General features: G+C 43.4%; 1 protein-coding gene across 8 annotated transcripts in view; it reads right to left on the reverse strand.

The window, feature by feature from the left end:
- Positions 1-8: 8 nt before the first annotated feature.
- The window catches only part of myocd (myocardin), a 144,856-nt gene continuing 122,985 nt past the window's right edge, over positions 9-21,879 (reverse strand). For 3 of the 8 annotated variants that reach the window (XM_071409857.1, XM_071409861.1, XM_071409860.1), the window contains 10 exons: positions 8,400-8,584; positions 7,569-7,676; positions 7,136-7,443; positions 6,837-6,993; positions 6,142-6,675; positions 5,548-6,048; positions 5,229-5,375; positions 4,725-4,853; positions 4,091-4,148; positions 9-3,793 (listed from right to left, as the gene is read on the reverse strand). In XM_071409857.1, the coding sequence (XP_071265958.1) occupies positions 3,153-3,793; positions 4,091-4,148; positions 4,725-4,853; positions 5,229-5,375; positions 5,548-6,048; positions 6,142-6,675; positions 6,837-6,993; positions 7,136-7,443; positions 7,569-7,676; positions 8,400-8,584 (2,768 nt within the window). In that variant the 3' untranslated portion in view covers positions 9-3,152. Of the gene's footprint in view, positions 3,794-4,090; positions 4,149-4,724; positions 4,854-5,228; positions 5,376-5,547; positions 6,049-6,141; positions 6,676-6,836; positions 6,994-7,135; positions 7,444-7,568; positions 7,677-8,399; positions 8,585-16,035; positions 16,207-21,879 lie in introns of all 8 variants that reach the window. The other 5 variants (XM_071409852.1, XM_071409855.1, XM_071409854.1 and 2 more) reach the window with 4 other exon arrangements.

The raw sequence follows: 21,879 nt of genomic DNA on the forward strand, positions 1-21,879 counted from the left end.
AACGTTGATTATTGGTGTTTCAGTTTATTGCTTTCTCTTCTACAATAATGCAGTGGTGTGGACACATTGGTTTACATGGTAAAGCTGTTCAGTGGCCAAGCAATAAGGAAGCTTTTTGTCAGATGTAACATTTTGATAGAAAATAAAATAAAAAAGAGAGAGAGGAAAATCTCCCCTCAACATTAGGTAAAGCTGCTGTGACCTGCCATCCGAGTGAGAACATAGGGAGCATGTATAGTCTTCTGTGCTTGTATTGGTTATTTCTTTTATTTCTTTTTACAAGGTGTCAAGTGTTTCACAGGGATGTTGACTCCAATGCTTAACACAGTTGTGTCAAGTTGGCTGGATGTCCTTTGGGTGGTGGACCATTCTTGATACACACGGGAACCTGTTGAGCGTGAAAAACCCAGCGCGGTTGCAGTTCTAGACACAAACCGGAGAGCCTGGCACCTACTACCATACCCCATTCAAAGGCACTTAAATCTTTTGTCTTCCCATTCCCCTTATGAATGGCACACATAAACAATCCATGTCTCAAGGCTTAAAAATCCTTCTTTAACCTGTCTCCTTCCCTTCATCTACACTGGTTGAAGTGAATTTAACGAGTGACATCTATAAGGGATCATAGCTTCCACCTGGATTCACCTGGTCAGTCTGTCAGGGAAAGAGCAGGTGTTAATGTTTTGTATACTCGTGTGTGTGTGTGTATGTAAAAAACACATGTCTTAACTCATCTGGGGTGACAACATGGGTGGTTGCAACCACAGAAAACCTATACACAAGGGTGCCACGGCAAGTAACAGAGAAAAAGGGTCTTCTACTTAAAACATTTTTAAAAGAGCGTTTGAGGGAAATTATCCCACTTTGGTCAAATTAACAAAAATACTGAACCAAATCTGACAGATGGCTAGACTAAGTCTGAGTTAATGTTTTGAAAGTTCTTCCCCATTTCAGTGTCATCACAAAGTCTCAGTCAATCTGGTAGTCACATGATTAAAATCATACCCATAGTTATGCTTACTTGTTCTAACATCTCAATTTGTATCCTTACAAGAACAGTCCCATTAGTTTAGCCATAGATGTCATATACATCTATTACAGATGGGTAGTTATTTTAGCTATATTCACAGTTTTCATGAATACATTTCAGTGAACTTGTATTTTCAACATGTTTTTCCTTCCTGATTCAAAAATCATTGTACAGATCCTACCCCAAACCTCTACAGCGTAATGGTGGCTTTAGTACCAAGTTGATAGAAAGGTTACACATACTTTATGTAACATATTGAACACTGATTATTCTCTGCTAGATTCACAGGATAGTCAACTCTGTATATATTACATTTTGATATTCACAAGTGCTGGTAAGAATGGATATTTACTCTGCATATGCAGTACTTTTATATCATATTGGTTATCCATGGAAAACTGATAACACTGTTTTTAGAAAATATATTTTTCTTTGTAAATTATTTGGTTAAATTCATATACCATTTCAAACAGGCATCTTTTTTCAACGTTTTGGGAAGAACAATGCGGCATATGAGTTTGTAAATCAAGAATCCCATTTTATCATAAAGGAATGTCAAAAATAAATATACTCTATCAACGTATAAATAAAAATAAATGAACAAATAAATAACTAAGTGATGCTCACTAATATATAAATTGGTGAATTTTCCAAAGGTCAAATACAAAACAATTTATTGTAGATAAAGAAAAAAATAGAGATGAAATTTAGACTGATTTTCTTGCCATACTTCAGACTTCCTGGCTGTAACTAAAAAGATGGATCCTTGCACTAAAAATGTGATATGATTTATCAAAGCAGTGTGATAAAAGTGGGGAACATGCACTGTGGAGTACCAGGTCTTGAATTATTGTGGATGCTTTGTGTGGCCCAAGTAATGGCTACATTGTTTGGTGTGAGTGGACATAGTCAGGAAATGCTTCATTTTTGAAAAGCCAAGAGAATTCTTGTGAAGTGTTTAAGGCACAAACTGAGTGAAATATTGCTGTCTCTTCCTACAATCCATGCATTGCTGCATCTGAAGACACTGCCCCTTCTATCGAAAGTGTGACAAATGAGTTTTCAGACTAAAGCTAAGTATTACTCTTAATATTATAATATTGTGAATAAATATACCAGTTAAGCGTGAGAAGAAACCTACGCGAGCACTTGCATGAAATGGCAAAGTAAATGCTTTCCCTGCAAATCAATTCTAAGCTTAAGCAAAGTGTGACAATCTTCTAGGCTAATCAAGGCACAAAATGTGAGATTTAAAATATTTACATTGAAAATATCAAACGACATACTAAAATGATACATTTGACTTTGTGATAGTTTCTAAAGTGTTCTCTCCCACACCACTGACAATTATGCAGACCTAAACTTGTCTCTGTCAGTAACCATATAATATTTACAAATTTGGCATTCGATTTCATCCAATTAAGCTTGTCTTCTTTTGGTTTCCAGTAATACAAACATAGACACTCTCTTCACAAATAATACATTGATTGTCGAAATATGTGTCTTCAAGTCTAGGTGGCATAGCACTTACAGCTGTAAGAAACTACTTGTGTATATTCTATAGACTTCTCATAAGGCTACGTTGGAATATTTTTTCATCCATAGCATTCATTTAATGAACATCCGTCATGGATCTATCCAGAGTCATACTGCTTCGGTAGTTGTGCGCATCATTGTCCAAGAAGACAAAGATCATGTCAAAAAAACGTTTCAATGTTCATTATCAACAAACTATATGGCATTTCTGTGTGATTCTGCTTGTGTTCTTTGGTAAATCGTTGCACTTAAAATTCCATTGTAAGGTTATCTGGAACCGGTTTTGGGACCAAGGCGAATTTGGTGTGATATCTTCAGCTGGTCTCCTGCTGTGTGTTTTTAGTTGCTGGTCAGTGTCTCTGGTCAGTATCTAACCTAGCAATTTTTTTTGCTAGCTGGATACTAGTTGCTAGCTAGTCTCCTTCTTTGTCTTTTGGGGAGCTAGCTAGACACTATAGTCTTGGGTTTTCTAGGTAGCTAGCTAGTAGCTAGCTAGTCGTCTGCTGTGTTTTTCTTTTTATAGGTACCTAGCCAGCTAGTGGATAGCTGATAGTGACTAGCTGCTCCATAGCCAGTCTCTGGTGTTTCACCAGTGCTCTAGATGAAGGTCCATGGCTGTATTCAGGTTGATGTCTGTAACATCCAGGAACTCTGTGTTGAAAATGCTTGGCCCGGCGGCCGGGACGGAGTTGAACCCCGTAGCCGAGCTTGGGGGCGTCAGGTCCAGCCATTCCATCGTCTCCCACGGCGACTCGCTGAATGTCATGCCGACCATCCCCTGCGCCTCGGCCACGGACGACACTTTGGCGTTGATGGGGTGGATGGCAGATAGAGGCGTTGGCGTTTCCATCAGGTCCCTGTTGGGGAGAAGTTTGTCCTGGTGGGGGTGTTGGTGAGGATGGTGGTGGTGGTGGTGATTGGGGCTGGGGTAGCCCTCAGGTCCATCACCCCCCTCCTCCCCCTCCCCTGCTTCCTCGGCAGCCATCTTGAGAAGGGCGACCTCGCCCCCTCGGCCTAGGGGGCTTCCCAGCAGGGTCTCCAGGTGGCTGTCTGCAATGTGATTGGCTGTGTGGTCATAGTTGAGCTGGGAGGGGGGCAGGTGTTCGTAGTGTCTTTGGTTGAACTTTGGGACGGCGAGGCCGGTGGTTCCGGGGGAAACTGTAATGTGAGGCACAACTTTGGTTACAGAGGACCTCTCCCTCTCTTCTCTGGCGTTAGCTGGCATCTCTTGAAGAGAAGAGGATGGGGGGAGGGGGAGTCACAGCACAGAGTGTGATTTAATACCCATGTAAGAGGGAAATCTGGAGTTACTTAACTAAGCGGTGATGGATGGTATGTAGGGAGGCAAACTGACTAGTACCTTATGTAGGGGATCGAAACTAAATTGCTTGCAGTTACAAAGCCATTGCTCATCCATAACCATGGCAACAACATGCACTGACAGCTATATCACCTTCCAATTTCTAAGACTACACATTATATACATCGCACACATTGAGACTGATTCGGAGTCAGTTCACTCACCTCCACTCTCTATGAGCACATCCAAAAGCTCATCCATCTGCTGACTCCTAGTCAGTTGCTAAAAAAATAATAAGAATGTGATTAACAGACTTACAATACATTCATACTTTATCAACACCTTGTAAAAAAATACTAATCTGAAAAACATGTCCCCAGTTTTAGCACCATGTTGGGGATTTTTAATGCTATCAATGATAATGTTTCATGATGAAGATTTTAACATTATGATATTGATATACTTGTACAATGTTCTATAAGGCACTTGGGGCAACCACAACTCAAAATAACACAACCACAACTCAATAACACAACCACAACTCAAAATAACACAACCACAAATCAATAACACAACCACAACTCAAAATAACACAACCACAACTCAATAACACAACCACAAAGCAGTCAGCTCTGAAGAAACCCAGTCAAACTTGGTCAAGGGTGCAAAGTGTGGGATGGATAAAGCAATGGATGGATGAACAAAGAGGTGCAACGCAGGTGGGAGAGAGAGAGAGAGAAGGAAGGAAGTTAGAGAGAAAGCGGGAATCGAAGCGACACCACAGAGGTTACAACAACGAAACAAATTGAGTTGGCCGGCCATGATCAGGAGCAGAGTTTGGTGTATAATTTAGTTTACCTGCTTGACTGCATCCTCATAGCAAGGGGGCTGTCTAGAGTCGAATGCAGTTGAATCTGAGCTACAGAAGGCCGGGGTTGAGACCGGGCACTTTTGGCCAACGTGCCGGGGAGAGGGCAATATTGCCATCTATATGAAAAAATAGGCGAAAAAGTTGTATTACTGATAAGAAAATGGAGCTGGAATTTTAGTATAGTGTGGTAACTTATATGTAAGAAAACCTCTATGCATCCTGATAAAAACAAGATGCTTAAAAAAAAAGTTTGGGCTGTGGAGTTCTTGTGAAATGAGCTAGCTAGCTCATTGGAGAGATCTGCTTGAATCAGAACCGTTAAGTTGTGAAGAGTAGTACCATGAACCTCATGACGGAAGTTTTAGAGAGAAGCAACAAATGAATGGAAAGCAGAAAAATGGTTAAGTGAATGTGATGGTGGATACCCAGTCATGTGACACAACCATGTTCAACCGCTACAGACCAAGTTTAGACAGAATAATAGCTCTTGCCTTCTGCTGCATGTTTGGCTTCTTAGCCTTAGTGTTGACCCTGTGGTTCAGGCCGTTGTCGGCCGAGTTGGGGAACACTGACTGAAGGCCTCTCTGGTCAGAGGGATAGGAGCAGTTCACAGCCTGTCCTCCATTCTTCTGCTGAATCTGTTAGGAGGGAATACATCATTATCATGACCACCCAGCTATCAATCAATAATCATGTGAACAGAGTTACAACAGACACAATATAAAGAACATTTTAGACCCAACATATAAAGTACATGTAGACCATTATCTCTTGTAAAGACTCATAACAAACGCTCTGCCTTAGGCCTACCTGCATGTTGCGAGGCCTGGTGCTGGTCTGGTTGAGGGAGTGGCTACACCCGTCTCTGCCCAGCGGCGGTGACAACAGGTAGGGGTTGTTGGGGGAGGAAGGCTGGGAGCTGCTGGAGGTCTTGGTGATGGGCGAGTCTTGAGGAGAGCACTGGGGGCTGAGGAAGGCAGACATGCCAGAGGGACTTCCAGAGGAGGGGACTGAGTCCAGGCATCGTTGCCCACCAGGGCCTCCCATATTGGTCAGGGGGGCACCGCAGTGGCCCATCCCCTCCATGCAGCTTCCTGGAGGACTCTTCAGGTGCTTGGGGGAGGAGAGGGGGCAGCTGGAGGAAAGGGACATGGGCTCCTGTTTGACAGTCACTCCAAAGAAGTGCTGCCCCATCAGCGAGGGGGATTGCTGGAGGTGCAGGTGGTGGGGCTGGGACGGAGCCGGGACACCCTCATGTGTGGCGCCATGGCAACGCTTCCTCTTGTGCAGCTGCATCTTGAGCTCCTCCACCTATTGTGAAACAGGATGTTAACAGTAGGTAAGCCTTGAATGGCCCTTTAAGGACAATAACATTTTATTGAATTGAACAGTGCAGTTACCCACCTGTCTCTGTTCCTGGTGCAGCTTCCACGTCAGCTCCTCGATCACTTTTTGTTTCTCCACCAACATCTTATCCTTCTCTGCCTCCAGACCCTCCATCCCTCCACCTTCCCCTCCCCGTAGTCCTGCCCCACTCAGACCCCCTCCTCCCAGGCCTTCTTCAGAGCTGAGCTGGGCCGGGGACGGCTGGAGGCCAAACTGTGGAGGAGAGGACATGGGCACGTCGCTGAAGCTGTCTGGGAGCGAGCCGCTACGGGAGAGGTCTGAGGAAGCGGGGGAGATGGGTGGGGTGGAGGAGGTGCTGGGGTAAGGGTAATATCCCCCCTGGGAGAGTGCGCTGGAGGAGGAGGGGGACTGGTAGGAAGACAGGGACCCCGTGGGGGTGACAGGGAAGGTGACCGTGGTGATGTCATTGGAGCCTGAATGCGAGGGGCTTGAGGTGGGGTCCTTAAAGGGGCGGAGTCTCTCGATGAGGGCTGTCTTGGTGCCTGAGACGGGCATGCCCCGGATACGAAGCTGCTGCCTGAGCTCTGACACCTGTAAGATGGAGGGAGAGAGAGATATAGCGACGGATAAAGGGGTAGAGGAAAGACATTAGATGCTTGCATTTTGAAAGTCTTACACTTACAGTATATGAGTTATTTTTCCAACCCGTAATAAAGAATATATCCCTCGCTTTACGGACAGAGAGTACCTACCTTCAGGTCATCCAGGTTAGGTGGCAGAGGACCAGGTTTGACTGGTGAGATGCTGGTTTGACCAGAGTATGTGGTCTTAACTGGAGACGAGGAGCTACTGTTGATCATGTTAGTAGTAACACTGGAGCTACCCACCGTCAGCTGCTCACTGGATTGTCTAAAGATAGGAAAACATTAGATTTTCGAGAGATAAAGATAAAAAATTACAATATTATGGAACATTCAACATTTTGTACATTGAAGGTCAGATCTGAGACATGGGGTTAGAGTTAGACCATCTCCCCATCTAGGGTACTCACTTTTGGGCTTGGACTGGCTGGTGCAGGGGCTGGTAGCTGAAACTAGGCTGCCGTTGATGTGCATGGGCCTGTGTGTGTTGGGAGTGTGTATGCTGGGAGTGTGTGTGTGCGTGTTTTTGCTGGCTGAGGATCTGCAGCTGTAGGAAGAGCTGTTGTTGCTGCAGTAGCCTGGCGTAGGCTGAGTCCATGGGAGGGGGAGACTTCTCGGGCTTCTGGTCCGGAGGGATGTACTGGTGGTACTTCAGCTTCTTCACCTTGGGCTTCACATCTTTGGGCTTCTTGTGGCGGTTCTTGTCCGATGTCTTGGACTGTAGAATCAATGGGAGAAATAGTGAGAACATACAATATACGCAATACAAGCTGAAGTTCTCTAATGTGGTGCGTCGTCTTGGCTATGAAGAGGTCAGTACGACAGTAACGTGTTTGTTCCTACCTTGACTATGGCAGGGACAGGTATGGGTGGGGTGGCAGACAGCCCATTGTTAGCCGCAGACAAGCCATCTTCCTTGCTCTGATCAGACGGGTCCCTGTTCTGACACCCCTGGAACACAAATGCAGACAGTAGAAAGACATGAATACAGGAAATGTCAACTACATTCAGTGGTTGGCCCTCCATAAAACAACAAGATGAATTCAAAGAAAATGTATTGATTTATATAAAACATGAAAATTAAATCATTAGAAAATAGGAATTGGGTACTAAGCCCAAGCTGACTTTTGGTAAACACTTAAAATAAAAACGGTTTCTGGCAGAAGCTTCCAGTGACCGTTGGGAATGATGTCATCATCTCTGTCCACACAGTGAGGGGAGAGTGGTGCAGAATGCAGGAAGTCACTGAGATGATAAAACACAGGAAGCAGTAGCCTTCAGCATACTGTGTCTGTGTGAGACAGACACACTGGCATAGAGGAATGTGACACGTGCCAAAGAGCAGTCACACATGTTCCAACGGTCACGAGAGAACCCAGGGGAGGACACTGTAGTTCTCCCAGCCACCACAAGATGGCAGGCTTAACCTAGCTCCCTACTTGAAATGACTCATTACCGCATAACTGACTGGGGTATGTTTGTGAACGCATAGGGCAGACTTTGGTGCACCTATTGTTCATAGTGTGTTAACTCATGGAGGATAGTTTATGTTATGATACATTATCAAGAAGGAGGAGGAGGAGAAGAGGGAAGGGGTGATGGAGGGGAAATGAGAGGGTGATGGGCCTATTTGGGGCTGGTAAGGAGAGAGGTAAGGAGGAGGAGGAGTATTACCTGTTTAGGGCTAGTGAGGGCTGGTGATGAGGAGGAGGAGGGGGTGCTGCCCATGGCCTCAGAGGAGGGGCATGCGGACCCCTGGGACTCGTCACTGTGGTGTTGCTCTGGAGACAGACTGTCACTGCTGCTGTCCTCCTCGAACGCATACGAGTCCTCCTGCTTAGGAAACTTCCCATGGTTCACTGGAGACAGAGAGAGAGAGAGAAAGAAAGAGAGAGAAGGGTGAGCAAGGGAGGAGAGAGGGAGGGGATGAGAACTTGATGTGGTTCACTACAGAGAACCACACAGGAGGCAGTTTAATCACACGCAGAGAGACAGAGGACTGAAACCTGACACACCACAAGATACTGGCAAAGAGGGTTTAGAATTGAAGGATTTTGAAACGTAAATCTGTTCATATCTTTAAATATTTCCAGAGGTTCAAACATAACATTCCTTGGACTTTTACAGGGTTGTGTATTAGTGAGAGAGATGTGAATGTATGTACAGTATGTGGCTGTCTGAGAACTGCCTACGTGCGACACCACTGCACATTGCTCTGTACAACGCAGTCCATATCCGTTCCATTGTATAACATCAGTATTCACACACTGCCCTTCTGTCACTGTCACCTAGTGAAACACTTAGCCCTGAGGTGCTACTCTGCAGTGGGCAGAGATTGACATGGCCACTTTACAGTGAACACAGCCCTGATTGGCTGAAGTGATAGTGAACAGAGCCTTGATTGGTTTAGCTGTTAGAGACTGTGCTATCTGGAGGAGCAGAGCCTGAGGTTAACAAAGGGACAGAGCCAGGAGAGGGGAAGAGTGGTAATGTGTGTGTGTCTGTGCGCGTGCCTGTGACTCTCTTTTAGAATGAGAACATGTGACCTGCCAAGAGCAGACCCTGGTTTCAATCACACCATCAGCCCTGCTCTGTGGCACTCTGGGCCTGCACACACACAGCGGCATAGGCCTGGGTGTTATTTCCTACCACCTGTTGGTATTGAACTCACTCACTCTGCACTCACTCTGCGCTCTCTTTGTGCTCTCTCTCTCTCTCTCACGCACGCACACGCGCACGCACACACACACACACACACACACACACACACACACACACACACACACACACACACACACACACACACACACACACACACACACACACACACACACACACACACACACACACACACACACACACACACACACACACACACACACACACAGGGTTCAGGACCACCTGACTGGGTAGGGTTGTCTACTTCAGTCCCACTCGGTCACAGAAAGGACACTAGCATGGGGACAGAACAAGTTGTTACTGGGCTATTATTATGTCCTGATGCATGATCGTCTCAAACTAACCACATCCTGAGTTCCTCCACATAACATCTCTCTGTCAGCAAGGACTGCAACTGGATGTCAGAGATCTAATATTTTCAAAGATGATAAAGAAATGGAAGAGGTCATCGCATTGCAGGATGGGGCGGGTGGGGGCCTCCGTGATAAATAAGGTTTGTGTGTGTGAGAGGGGTGAAGGGGAGGTGGCAGACAGCTGAACAACAGCCTTGTCCAATCAGATACCTTCATAGGTGACTCACTGGAGCCATATAAATCAGAGAAGTGGGGGAGGGACACACACACACACACACACACACACTTCTCTTCAGAGAAGGGTGGACCCAAATACAGCTGCTGTTTGTCTCAATAAGCATCCTCCCTGTTCATAGGGAGGTAGAGTAAACCTCGCCGCTTCAGCCCCGTGTTGATCTTACGCAATATGTTTACTGAAGAGCCCGAGGAGGAAAACAGAAAACCAGCGTATACAAAAACCCAGCCAGGCATGATATAGAGGGGAGGACTAACATACTTGGATGTAAGAGAAACATTTCAATATGTCCCAGTAGGATGCCCAAGGTTAAGGGATCCTTATTTATTTTATACTGGCTAGTATATAAAATAGTATGCTTTTGTAGTGTGCTATGGTTGCCACATAATTTCAATAGGGAAGCTATGATGTTGCAAAATATACCACCAACTCTACAGAATGCTGAACTGCATGCAATTCAATGCATGCTCTCGGTTGCTTGTGGTTCACACTAAACTTAAAAGGCCCAATCCAGACGTTTTTTAATACTGAACAAAAATATAAAAGCAACATGTAAGGTGTTGGTCCCATGTTTCATAAGCTGAAATAAAAGACCCATGAAATTTTCCATATGGACAAAATGCTTATTTTTCTCAAATGTTGTGCACAAATTTGTTTATATCCCACATTTTAGCGAGATTTTTTCCTTTGCCAAAATAATCCATCCACCTGACAGGTGTGGAACATCAAGAAGCTCATTAAACAGCATGATCATTACACAGGTGCACCTTGTGCTGATGACAATAAAAGGTCACTCTAAAATGTGCAGTTTTGTCAAACAACACAATGCCGCAGTTGTCTAAAGTTTTGAGGGAGCGTGCAATTGGCATGCTGACTTCAGGAATAACCACCAGAGCTGTTGCCCGAGTTGATTGTTAATTTTATTTGTTTATCTTCCATAAACCGCTTCCAACGTTGTTTTAGAGAATTTGGCAGTACGTCCAACCGGCCTCACAACCACAGACCACATGTAACTATGCCAGTCCAGGACCTCCACATCCGGCTTCTTCACCAGCCACCCAGATAACTGCTGATGAAACTGTGGGTTTGCACAACCGTAGAATTTCTGCACAAACTGTCAGAAATCGTCTCAGGGAAGCTCATCTGCATGATCGTCGTCCTCACCATGGTCTTGATCTGACTGCAGTTCGGCATCGTAACCAACTTCAGTGGGCAAATGCTCACCTTCGATGGCCAATGGCACGCTGGAGAAGTGTGCTCTTTACGGATGAATCCCGGTTTCAACTGTACCTGGCAGATAGCAGACAGCTGTATTGCATCGTGTGAGTGAGTGGTTTGCTGATGTCAACGTTGTGAACAGAGTGCCCCATGATGGCAGTGGGGTTATGCTATGGGCAGGCATAAGCTACGGACAACAAACACAATTGCATTTTGTCAATGGCAATTTGAATGGTTTTCTGATCCACACCCCTACTTTTTTTTAAGGTGACCAACAGATGTATAGCTGTATTCCCAGTTATGTGAAATCCATAGATTAGGCACTAATTTATTTATTTAAATTGACTGATTTCCTTATATAAACTGTAACTCAGTAAAACCTTTGACATTGTTGCATGTTGCATTTATATTTTTGTTCAGTGTATCAATATCAAATCACTTCTGGGTAACAATTAAGTACCTAACTGCTATATATTCTTTATTTCAATTCAAATGGTCAAAAAGAAACAAAGAGCAATTTGTCCAGCAAACATTTTTCTAGGACTGTCTGGGAGTGAACTGTGAGGGGCCTAATTGGACCAGCCTAATGGGAGGGATATGTAACCTGAAAACTAGCTGTTATTGGCAGAGGTTTGTAACTCAATTTGTTATTGGTCTATTAACTTTTCAAACGTTTCGGGGGGCTAGGGACCCCTTTGGTGATAGCAAATTCATCAGGGATCCCCTCATAATCAGAACACAACTTGAGTGATACAAAAAAATAGTAAGTATACAGCGTTTCACTACGACCCTCGACCCTTGGCAGCGCATGGCCGGACAAACCAAATCTCGGGCCCTGGGAAGAAACATTTTAAAAACGCGCCTCTTGGCATCGAAGAGAACATTTTTCCGTTTTCAAGGTCATTTACTACAATTCTACACACACGGTCATAACCATGTCATAACAGCTGATTTAACTTGTCATAACTTGTCATAATATGGTCATAACACTGTCATGACCCATATATTTACACCTGTTGTGGCATATATTCCGTTATTTTATGGCTGGTTATGACACCTACATAAGAGTGTCAAACCACATTTATTCAAATGTGTTTTTTCCCTGCCAAGAAATGTCCTTTCGTTTGAAAGTTTGTTTCTTAAAACCTCTCTGGACCACCCATCCCGGATCCGGGATAACTGTCATCAGAAACGCTGACTAGCATAGCCTAGCCTAGCGCCACAGGGATATAATATAATATAATTTCATGAAATCACAAGTCCAATGCAGCAAATGAAAGATAAACATCTTGTGAATCCAGCCAACATGTCCGATTTTTAAAATGTTTTACAGCGAAAAAACAACATATATTTATGTTAGCTCACCACCATATCCCAAAAAACACAGCCATTTTTTCACAGCAAAGATAGCTTTCACAAAACCCACAAATAGAGATAAAATTAATCACTAACCTTTGAACAACTTCATCAGATGACAGTCATATGACATCATGTTATACAATACATTTATGTTTTGTTCGATTATGTGCATATTTATAGCCACAAATCGTGGTTTTACATTGGCGCCATGTTCAGAAATGGCTCCAAAATAGCCAGAATAATTACAGAGAGCAACGTGAAATATAGAAATAGTCATCATAAAACTTTGATGAAAAATACATGTTGTACATATAATTAAAGATAAACATCTTGTGAATCCAGTCAACATGTTCGATTTTTTAAATGTTTTACAGCGAAAACACAACATATATTTATGTTAGCTCGCCACAATATCCAAAAACACACCGCCATTTTTTCACAGCAAAGATAGCTTTCACAAAACCCACAAATATAGATAAAATTAATCACTAACCTTTGAACAACCTCATCAGATGACAGTCATATGACATCATGTTATACAATACATTTATGTTTTGTTCGATTATGTGCATATTTATAGCCACAAATCGTGGTTTTACATTGGCGCCATGTTCAGAAATGGCTCCAAAATAGCCAGAATAATTACAGAGAGCAACGTGAAATACAGAAATAGTCATCATAAAACTTTGATGAAAAATACATGTTGTACATATAATTAAAGATAAACATCTTGTGAATCCAGCCAACATGTCCGATTTTTAAAATGTTTTACAGCGAAAACACAACATATATTTATGTTAGCTCACCACAATATCCAAAAACACACCGCCATTTTTTCACAGCAAAGATAGCTTTCACAAAACCCACAAATATAGATAAAATTAATCACTAACCTTTGAACAACCTCATCAGATGACAGTCATATGACATCATGTTATACAATACATTTATGTTTTGTTCGATTATGTGCATATTTATAGCCACAAATCGTGGTTTTACATTGGCGCCATGTTCAGAAATGGCTCCAAAATAGCCAGAATAATTGCAGAGAGCAACGTGAAATACAGAAATAGTCATCATAAAACTTTGATGAAAAATACATGTTGTACATATAATTAAAGATACACTGGTTCTTAATGCAACCGCTGTGTTAGATTTAAAAAATAACTTTAGTAAAAAGCACAGCATGCAATAATCTGAGACAGCGCTCAGCCATTCTCCGCCATGTTGGAGTCACCAGAAATAAATATTCCCTTACCTTTGATGATCTTTCATCAGAATGCAGTGCCAGGAATCCTAGTTCCACAATAAATCGTTTTTTTGTTTTATAATGTCCATTACTTCTGTCGAATTAGCAACTTTGGCTAGCATGTGTAGTTCACGTGTCCATAGAACTTTACGCTAATGAACGAAAACTTCAAAAAGTTATATTACAAATCGAATAAACTGGTCAAACTCAGTTGAGAATCAATCTTCAGGATGTTTTTCTCATATATATCCAATAACGTCCCAGACGGAGCATTTCTTCATGTCTATCTAACGCATTGCAGACAAGGACATCACATGCGTAGTGTGCGTGGCCAAGAACTGGCAATATTCCTGACCTGTCACTCCAAAGGCTCTCATTCGGTCCCACGTCAGGCTAGACGCTTCATTCCACGTTCTACTGCCTGTTGACATCTAGTGGAAGGCGTATGAAGTGCATACAGATCCATAAATATAAGGCAATTGAATAGGTGATGCCTTTCACAGCGACCCATTTCAGAATTTTCACTTCCTGTTTGGAAGTTTGCCTGCCATATGAGTTCGGTTTAACTCACAGATATAATTCAAACAGTTTTACAAACTTCAGTGTTTTCTATCCAATAGTAATAATAATATGCATATCATATGATCTAGGACAGAGTACGAGGCCGTTTAGTTTAGGCACCAATTCATCAAAAAGTGAAAATGTCGCCCCCTAGTCTTAAGAAGTTTTAATTCCTTTGTTGATGTTGCAAGGAATTCTTTACAGTCATGTTTTTTTCTCGTCATATTTTAAATCACTTGTAGAAAATACACTTTATGACACTGTCATGAAGCATTATGACCATCCTGTGTCACTTTACTTGGACTAAGACAATGCACTTTAAGCCAGTTGAGCTTGCTCCTCATGCTTTGTCCTGCTCCTGAAATCTGCTCCAGCATTCATTCCAGTCATCAGTGACAGAGCATTGGAGTAGGTGTAGGTATGACATCATTGTGTGCGCAATTACCATGATCATTTAATATGTTCAATTTCAGAAAATATAAAATAAACATACTGTTGACAAGTAGCCAGATATAAAATAATGCAATATACAATATGTCTAAATATGTCTAACAGGTCTAAATGTCTAACAGGTCTAAATGTGTGTCATGACAGTGTTTTGACCATATTATGACAGGTTATGACCATGTCATAAGGTGATGACATAGGTGTCAAGTAAAGTGTTACCAATAACTTATACCGCCTGGTGATGTCGCCAGGCAGGCCAAAACTCCCTCCCACCAAAACACACTTACATTTCAGGCGGTCTTCACACTAAAACGTCATTATCATAATTTTCACAATTTCACAGTATTATTCCAACCTTATAATGTGAAATATACACCGAGTATACATAACATTAAGGAAACCTGCTCGTTCCATGACAGACTGACCAGGTAAATCAGGTGAAAGATATGATCTCGTATTGATGTCACCTGTTAAATCCACTTCAATCAGTGTAAATGAAGGGGAGGAGACAGGTTAAAGAAGGATTTTAAGCCTTGAGACAACTAAGACATGGATTGTGTATGTGTGCCATTCAGAGGGTGAATGGGGAAGACAAAAGATTTAAGTGCCTTTGAAGTGGCTGTATAGATGTATGTAGGTGCCAGGAGCACCAGTTTGTGTCAAATACTGCAACGCTGCTGGGTTTTTCACGCTCAACAGTTTTCCTTGTGTATAAAGAATGGTCCACCACCCAAAGGACATCCAGCCAACTTGACACAACTGTGGGAAGCATTGGAGTCAACATGGGCCAGCATCCCTGTGGAACGCTTTCGACACATTGCAGAGTCCATGCCCCGACGAATTGAGGCTGTTCTGAGGGCAAAAGGGGAGGGGGATGCAGCTCAATATTACGAAGGTGTCCTTAATATTTTGTACACTCAGCGTATATACACAACACAGGAAATCACGGTTTTGACTGCACTTTGCCTTTAAAAAGGTTTACTACGTTTAGTCTAGGTCCATCGGTTAGTTTGTCACCGCAGCTGTATAGCCTTATTTCCAGGCCACTAAAGAGTTAAAACACACCCTTTTCAAACTCAAAAACAAATTTAAAACCAAACTCATACGTTCACGTGTCAAAAATCACACACCGGTGATTGTGAGTCACACACGTCAAGATACAGGCAGTTAGGTGTTATGTGCAAATGGCATCCGATCACTCAGTGATACCTGTCGTGGCGGCTGCCTGTCTGAATGCAGCATCGTCTAGGGGAATGATATTCTTGTGCACCAGCTCCATGGGGCCAGGTCTCAGGGCCAGTTTGTCATTGAGGTTGTCTGCCAGGCGGGCTCTCTTCAGCCTCAGCTGAGCCTCCACAGACGATACGTCCCCCTCCGGGTCTACATATACACAGCAAGCAAAGCCACACTATTAACTCCCTTGACTATTCATGTTTTTGTATATGAGTTGATTAAGGCCAGTTGGGCTCCTCATCTGAATCTCCAGTGGCAAAGCATCCACTGACGACTTATACGTGTCTTGGTCCGAACCCTGTTCCAAGCAGTTCTCCCAAAATTGCAGCCCTAATGCCTAAGTGTCAGAGCTGGTGAGCTGGCTGGTGCCAGGTGCTCATAAAAGGTCAACATTGAATCCTTTTCCTCCCCTCATGGAAGGTAGACAGACTTCCTCCACTGGATAAATAAATGGGGTTAGAGATAATTAAAAGGGATATAGTGATATGGGTAAGACTGCCTTGCACACACACTGCCCATTAATCCTATACAAATAATCCTGGGTTGGGTTGGCCCAATATCCATTCTTCTCTTACAGTAGGATGGATAACCTGAGCTAGCTTGATTAAACCACCGAGAGAAATAGTAACAGCACTTATTTGGTCAAATCTTTCATCGATGGCTGAAATCTGGACTATGTGCCGGGAAACAATTGAATGGAATGATATTAATTATATTTCATTGGCTCCTTTTAATTAAGAACTATTGCTGTCTCATTAAGAATTGATAGAACATTTTAAAACAACAGTTATACGCTTACATCTGCCGAGCCACAGTCATCATTTTGTACAGACTACAAATTATAGCTACATCTATATAGTCCAGAGTATGGCTATTGGTTACAATCACTGATCAATATCCTTTCCAAATATAGAAACTACTGGACTACTTTAAGAGTTAATGACCTTCATGAGTGAATATCCAAATACATGCCTAAAAGACAAAAAGTGAAGATAGAAAAGAACACAGCAAAATCTGATCGGTAAAATGAACAAATGTGCATGTGTCTGCTCAAACGGTCAGAAACAGACTCATACCACAGAGGGTGGTATGAGGGCCCGACATCCACAGGTGGGGGTTGTGCTTACAGCCCAACACCGTGCAGGACGTTTGGCATTTGCCAGAGAACACCAAGATTGGCAAATTCGCCACTGGTGAAAGCAGGTTCACACTGAGCACATGAGCACATGTGACAGACGTGACAGAGTCTGCAGACGCCGTGGAGAACGTTCTGCTGCCTGCAACATCCTCCAGCATGACCGGTTTGGCGGTGGGTCAGTCATGGTGTGGGATGGCATTTCTTTGTGGGGCCGCACTGCCCTCCATGTGCTCGCCAGAGGTAGCCTGACTGCCATTAGGTACCGAGATGAGATACTCAGAGCCCTTGTGAGACCATATGCTGACACATGCACATTTGTGGCCTGCTGGAGGTCATTTTGCAGGGCTCTGGCAGTGCTCCTCCTTGCACAAAGGCGGAGGTAGCGGTCCTGCTGCTGGGTTGTTGCCCTCCTACGGCCTCCTCCACGTCTCCTGATGTACTGGCCTGTCTCCTGGTAGCGCCTCCATGCTCTGGACACTACGCTGACAGACACAGCAAACCTTCTTGCCACAGCTCGCATTGATGTGCCATCCTGAATGAGCTGCACTACCTGAGCCACTTGTGTGGGTTGTAGACTCCGTCTCATGCTACCACTAGAGTGAGAGCACCGCCAGCATTCAAAAGTGACCAAAACATCAGCCAGGAAGCATAGGAACTGAGAAGTGGTCTGTGGTCACCACCTGCAGAATCACTCCTTTATTGGGGGTGTCTTGCTAATTGCCTATAATTTCCACCTTTTGTCTATTCCATTTGCACAACAGCATGTGACATTTATTGTCAATCAGTGTTGCTTCCTAAGTGGACAGTTTGATTTCACAGAAGAGTGATTGACTTGGAGTTACATTGTGTTGTTTAAGTGTTCCCTTTATTTTTTTGAGCAGTGTATAAGGATCCCAATTAGCTGCTGCTAACGCAGCCGCTACTCTTCCTGGGGTCTGTCAAGGCTGTGGGTAACTGGTGAAAGGAGTCAGGCGCAGGAGAGCTGAGATGCATGGACAAGGTATTTAATACAAGATAACACCAGTATACACACAATACTATGGTGCGGGAAAAATACTGGTACCACAAAATAAACGGGCATAATCACAAAACCTGGCAACAATATACCAGGCGTCAGATACAGCCTTCACAATAAAACAAACACGCACACAAACATGGGGGAAACCAGAGGGTTAAATAATGAACATGTAATGAGGGAATTGAAACTCGGTGTGTAGAAAACAAAGACAAAACAAATGGAAAATGAAAAGTGGATCGGTGATGGCTCGAAGGCCGGTGACATCGACCGCCGAACGCCGCTCGAACAAGGAGAGGGACTGACTCCGGCGGAAGTCGTGACAGGGTCCACAAGATGATGCTGGCTTAAATAATACATTAATTTCAAATCAATTACACTAAGTGGTTGTTCTTTATGTTTGCTGTCACAGTTTACAAGGTGTAAAAAATGTGATTTGTAGCTAGTACTTACACTATATATACACAAAAGTATGTGGACACACCTTCAATTTAGTCGATTCGGCTATTTCAGCCACAACCGTTGCTCACAGGTGTATAAAACAGAGCACACGGCAATGCAATCTCCATAGACAAACATTGGCAGTAGAATGGCCTTACTGAAGAGCTCAGTGACTTTCAACGTGTCACCGTCACAGGATGCCACCTTACCAACAAGTCAGTTTGTCAAATTTCTGCCCTGCTAGAGCTGCCCCGGTCAACTGTAAGTGCTGTTATTGTGAAATGGAAAAGTCTAGGAGCAACAACGGCTCAGCTGCCATGTGGTAGGCCACACAAGCTCACAGAACGGGATCGCCAAAGGACTGAAGCGCGAAAAAATTATCTGTCCTCGGTTGCAACACTCACTACCGAGTTCCAAACTTCCTCTGGAAGCAACGTCAGCACAATAACTGTTTGTCGGGAGCTTCATGAAATGGGTTTCCATGGCCGAGCAGCCTCAGACAAGCCTAAGATCACCATGTGCAATGTCAAGCATTGGCTGGAGTGGTGTAAACTTCGCCGCCATTAGACTCTGGAGCAGTGGAAACGCTTTCTCTGGAGTGATGAATCATGCTTCACCGTCTGGCAGTCCGACGGACGAATTTGGGTTTGCCAGGAGAACGCTACATGCCCGAATGCATAGTGCCAACTGTAAAGTTGGGTGGAGGAGGAATAATGGGGAAGGCCCTTTCCTGTTTCCATGACAATGCCCCGGTGCAGAAAGCGAGGTCCATACAGATTTTTTTTTTCTTCGAGTTCAGTGTGGAAGAAATTGACTGGCCTGCACAGAGCCCTGACCTCAACCCCATCAAACACCTTTGGGATGAAATGGAACGCCTACTATAAGCCAGGCCTAACTGCCCAACATCAGTGCCAGACCTCACTAATGCTCTTGTCGCTGAATGGAAGCAAGTTCCCGCAGGAATGTTCCAACATCTAGTGGAAATCCTTCCCAGAAGAGTGGAGGCTGTTATAGCAGCAAAGGGGGAACCAACTCCATATTAATGCTCATGATTTTGGAATGAGATGTTCGACAAGCAGGTGTCCACATGTTTGTGGTCATGAATTGTAAGTCGTTTTCTGGCATTATTTGTCTTTTTACCTAAATATGCAAACACCATCAGATAGAATTCATAGCAAGCAGTGCTGGAATGACATTCCCTCTCATGGGATGGGCGGCAAAAAATAACTAACTGAAAGCAAGACCCGCAATAAGCCATGAATATGACCGCATTGAAGCATATGTCACTGTGCTTCTATGGCTATATGTACCATGCCACTGCCTACTTCATTTGTTCATTTAGCATACAAGTCAACACACCTATATTTTTAGCTTGAATTAGCTTTAAAACTGAAATTTTTTATCTTTGCCCCATGAAAAAATGTGTAGAATTGCATAATTGCAACAAATGTCTGGCTACACTACTGAGGTACACTTATGGTGTTCACTGGTACCGTTACAGCAAATTCTCCAGTGTTTAATCCACAGAGAGTGTTATATTTAACACGGGTTCATTGTCTATATGGGTCCACACTTTTCAGTGTTAAATTAGCAAACTGTTTAGTGTAAAGCCTTATTTGCATATTTCCCAGAGTGTCTTGCCTTTCGAGTGACTTGTAGAGTTACCACCCATGACTGTATTTGTTAGTGACAGAGATATAGTTGTTTCATTCATCCATTTTCAGTCCAATGGCCTTCACCTAGTGTGATCCTAAATTAATATGCTATCATGAAATTGTATTCTTTAATACAAAACAACACATAATTTATAAGGCCTTATTTTGAAGGCCTAGTTTAACCCTAATACAATGGCCTGAAACTCATGGTTTACAGGTCACATCAGGCCTGCAAGTCACATTATGCTGTGATGTGTAATTCCTATTGAAATCCAGCTAGAGTGGGGATATCCAACATTAAGAATTTTTATTCACCCGGAACCTGCATTCAGAATGACTGCCGGGTTGGGAAGACTAAGATATGAGACTACTTAAAGCATTTAAATTGGAACAACCAGTTCAGTAACGGGTGCAATAAATCCAAGTAACATTGGATTAGTTTATAAAAATGTATGTTATTTATATTTCACTAGCGTAAGATTAATCAATCAATGTACATGCAAAAACATAGATATTGAAACAAACAATTCAAAAAATCAACCTGCAACAGACCATGCTGAGAAATATAATAATGATGGTCATGGTTGTGGTTTAACACTGGTTATTAACACCAACACTGGCATTATTTTACACCAATGAGTGTTCATTTAACACTTACAAAGTTAATTTAACAACTGAATCAACACTAGAAATGTTACACTGAAAATTCAATACTAGGTAACACTGGCCAATTTGACACTCTGACTGAACAACAGCATTTTTTAACAACATCTTAAAAAGAAACACCAGGGGGCATTCATAGTAACACAAAGTTACTATGAAAGTTACACCAAAACTGTCCTCACCAGGATATGAACACTGGCGATTTTGCTGTGAAGGAAGGCATTAAGAAAGGAAAGGTAGAAAGAAGGGAGGAAGGAAGGAAAGATGTATGAGTAATTGACTAGGGCCTTCTGTGTCCTTCCCTAGAGGATACAGGGATCACCTGCTGGCCTGGTCTGTCCTGGCCTGGTCTGTCCTGGCCTGGTTTGTCCTGGCCTGGTCTGGCATGGTTTGTCCTGGCCTGGTCTGTCCTGGCATGGTTTGTCCTGGCCTGGTCTGTCCTGGCATGGTCTGTCCTGGCATGGTTTGTCCTGGCCTGGTCTGTCCTGGCATGGTCTGTCCTGGCATGGTCTGTCCTGGCATGGTCTGTCCTGGCATGGTTTGTCCTGGCATGGTCTGTCCTGGCATGGTTTGTCCTGGCATGGTTTGTCCTGGCATGGTTTGTCCTGGCATGGTTTGTCCTGGCATAGCAGTGGTCATGTTGCTAACCAGCCACATGGGATGCGATGGTGAGATCACCGTCTGCTAATACACCATCTGCCCCGGCCTGTCACTCACTGTGTCCGCTTCCCTGACTCGCACATGATTCTAACCTGACATAAGGGCTGCAGAAGCTTTATAGAGATGAATGAAGACTACATAAAAGTATCTCCAGCACAACACAGCTACTTCATATCAACTCTCCACGTAATATAAAGTTTGCACAAAAAACATATAACAACACTCTTTGTGACATTAGAGCTGCAGAT

This window comes from Salvelinus alpinus, chromosome 7, assembly GCF_045679555.1.
Source record: "Salvelinus alpinus chromosome 7, SLU_Salpinus.1, whole genome shotgun sequence".
NCBI lineage: Eukaryota > Metazoa > Chordata > Actinopteri > Salmoniformes > Salmonidae > Salvelinus > Salvelinus alpinus.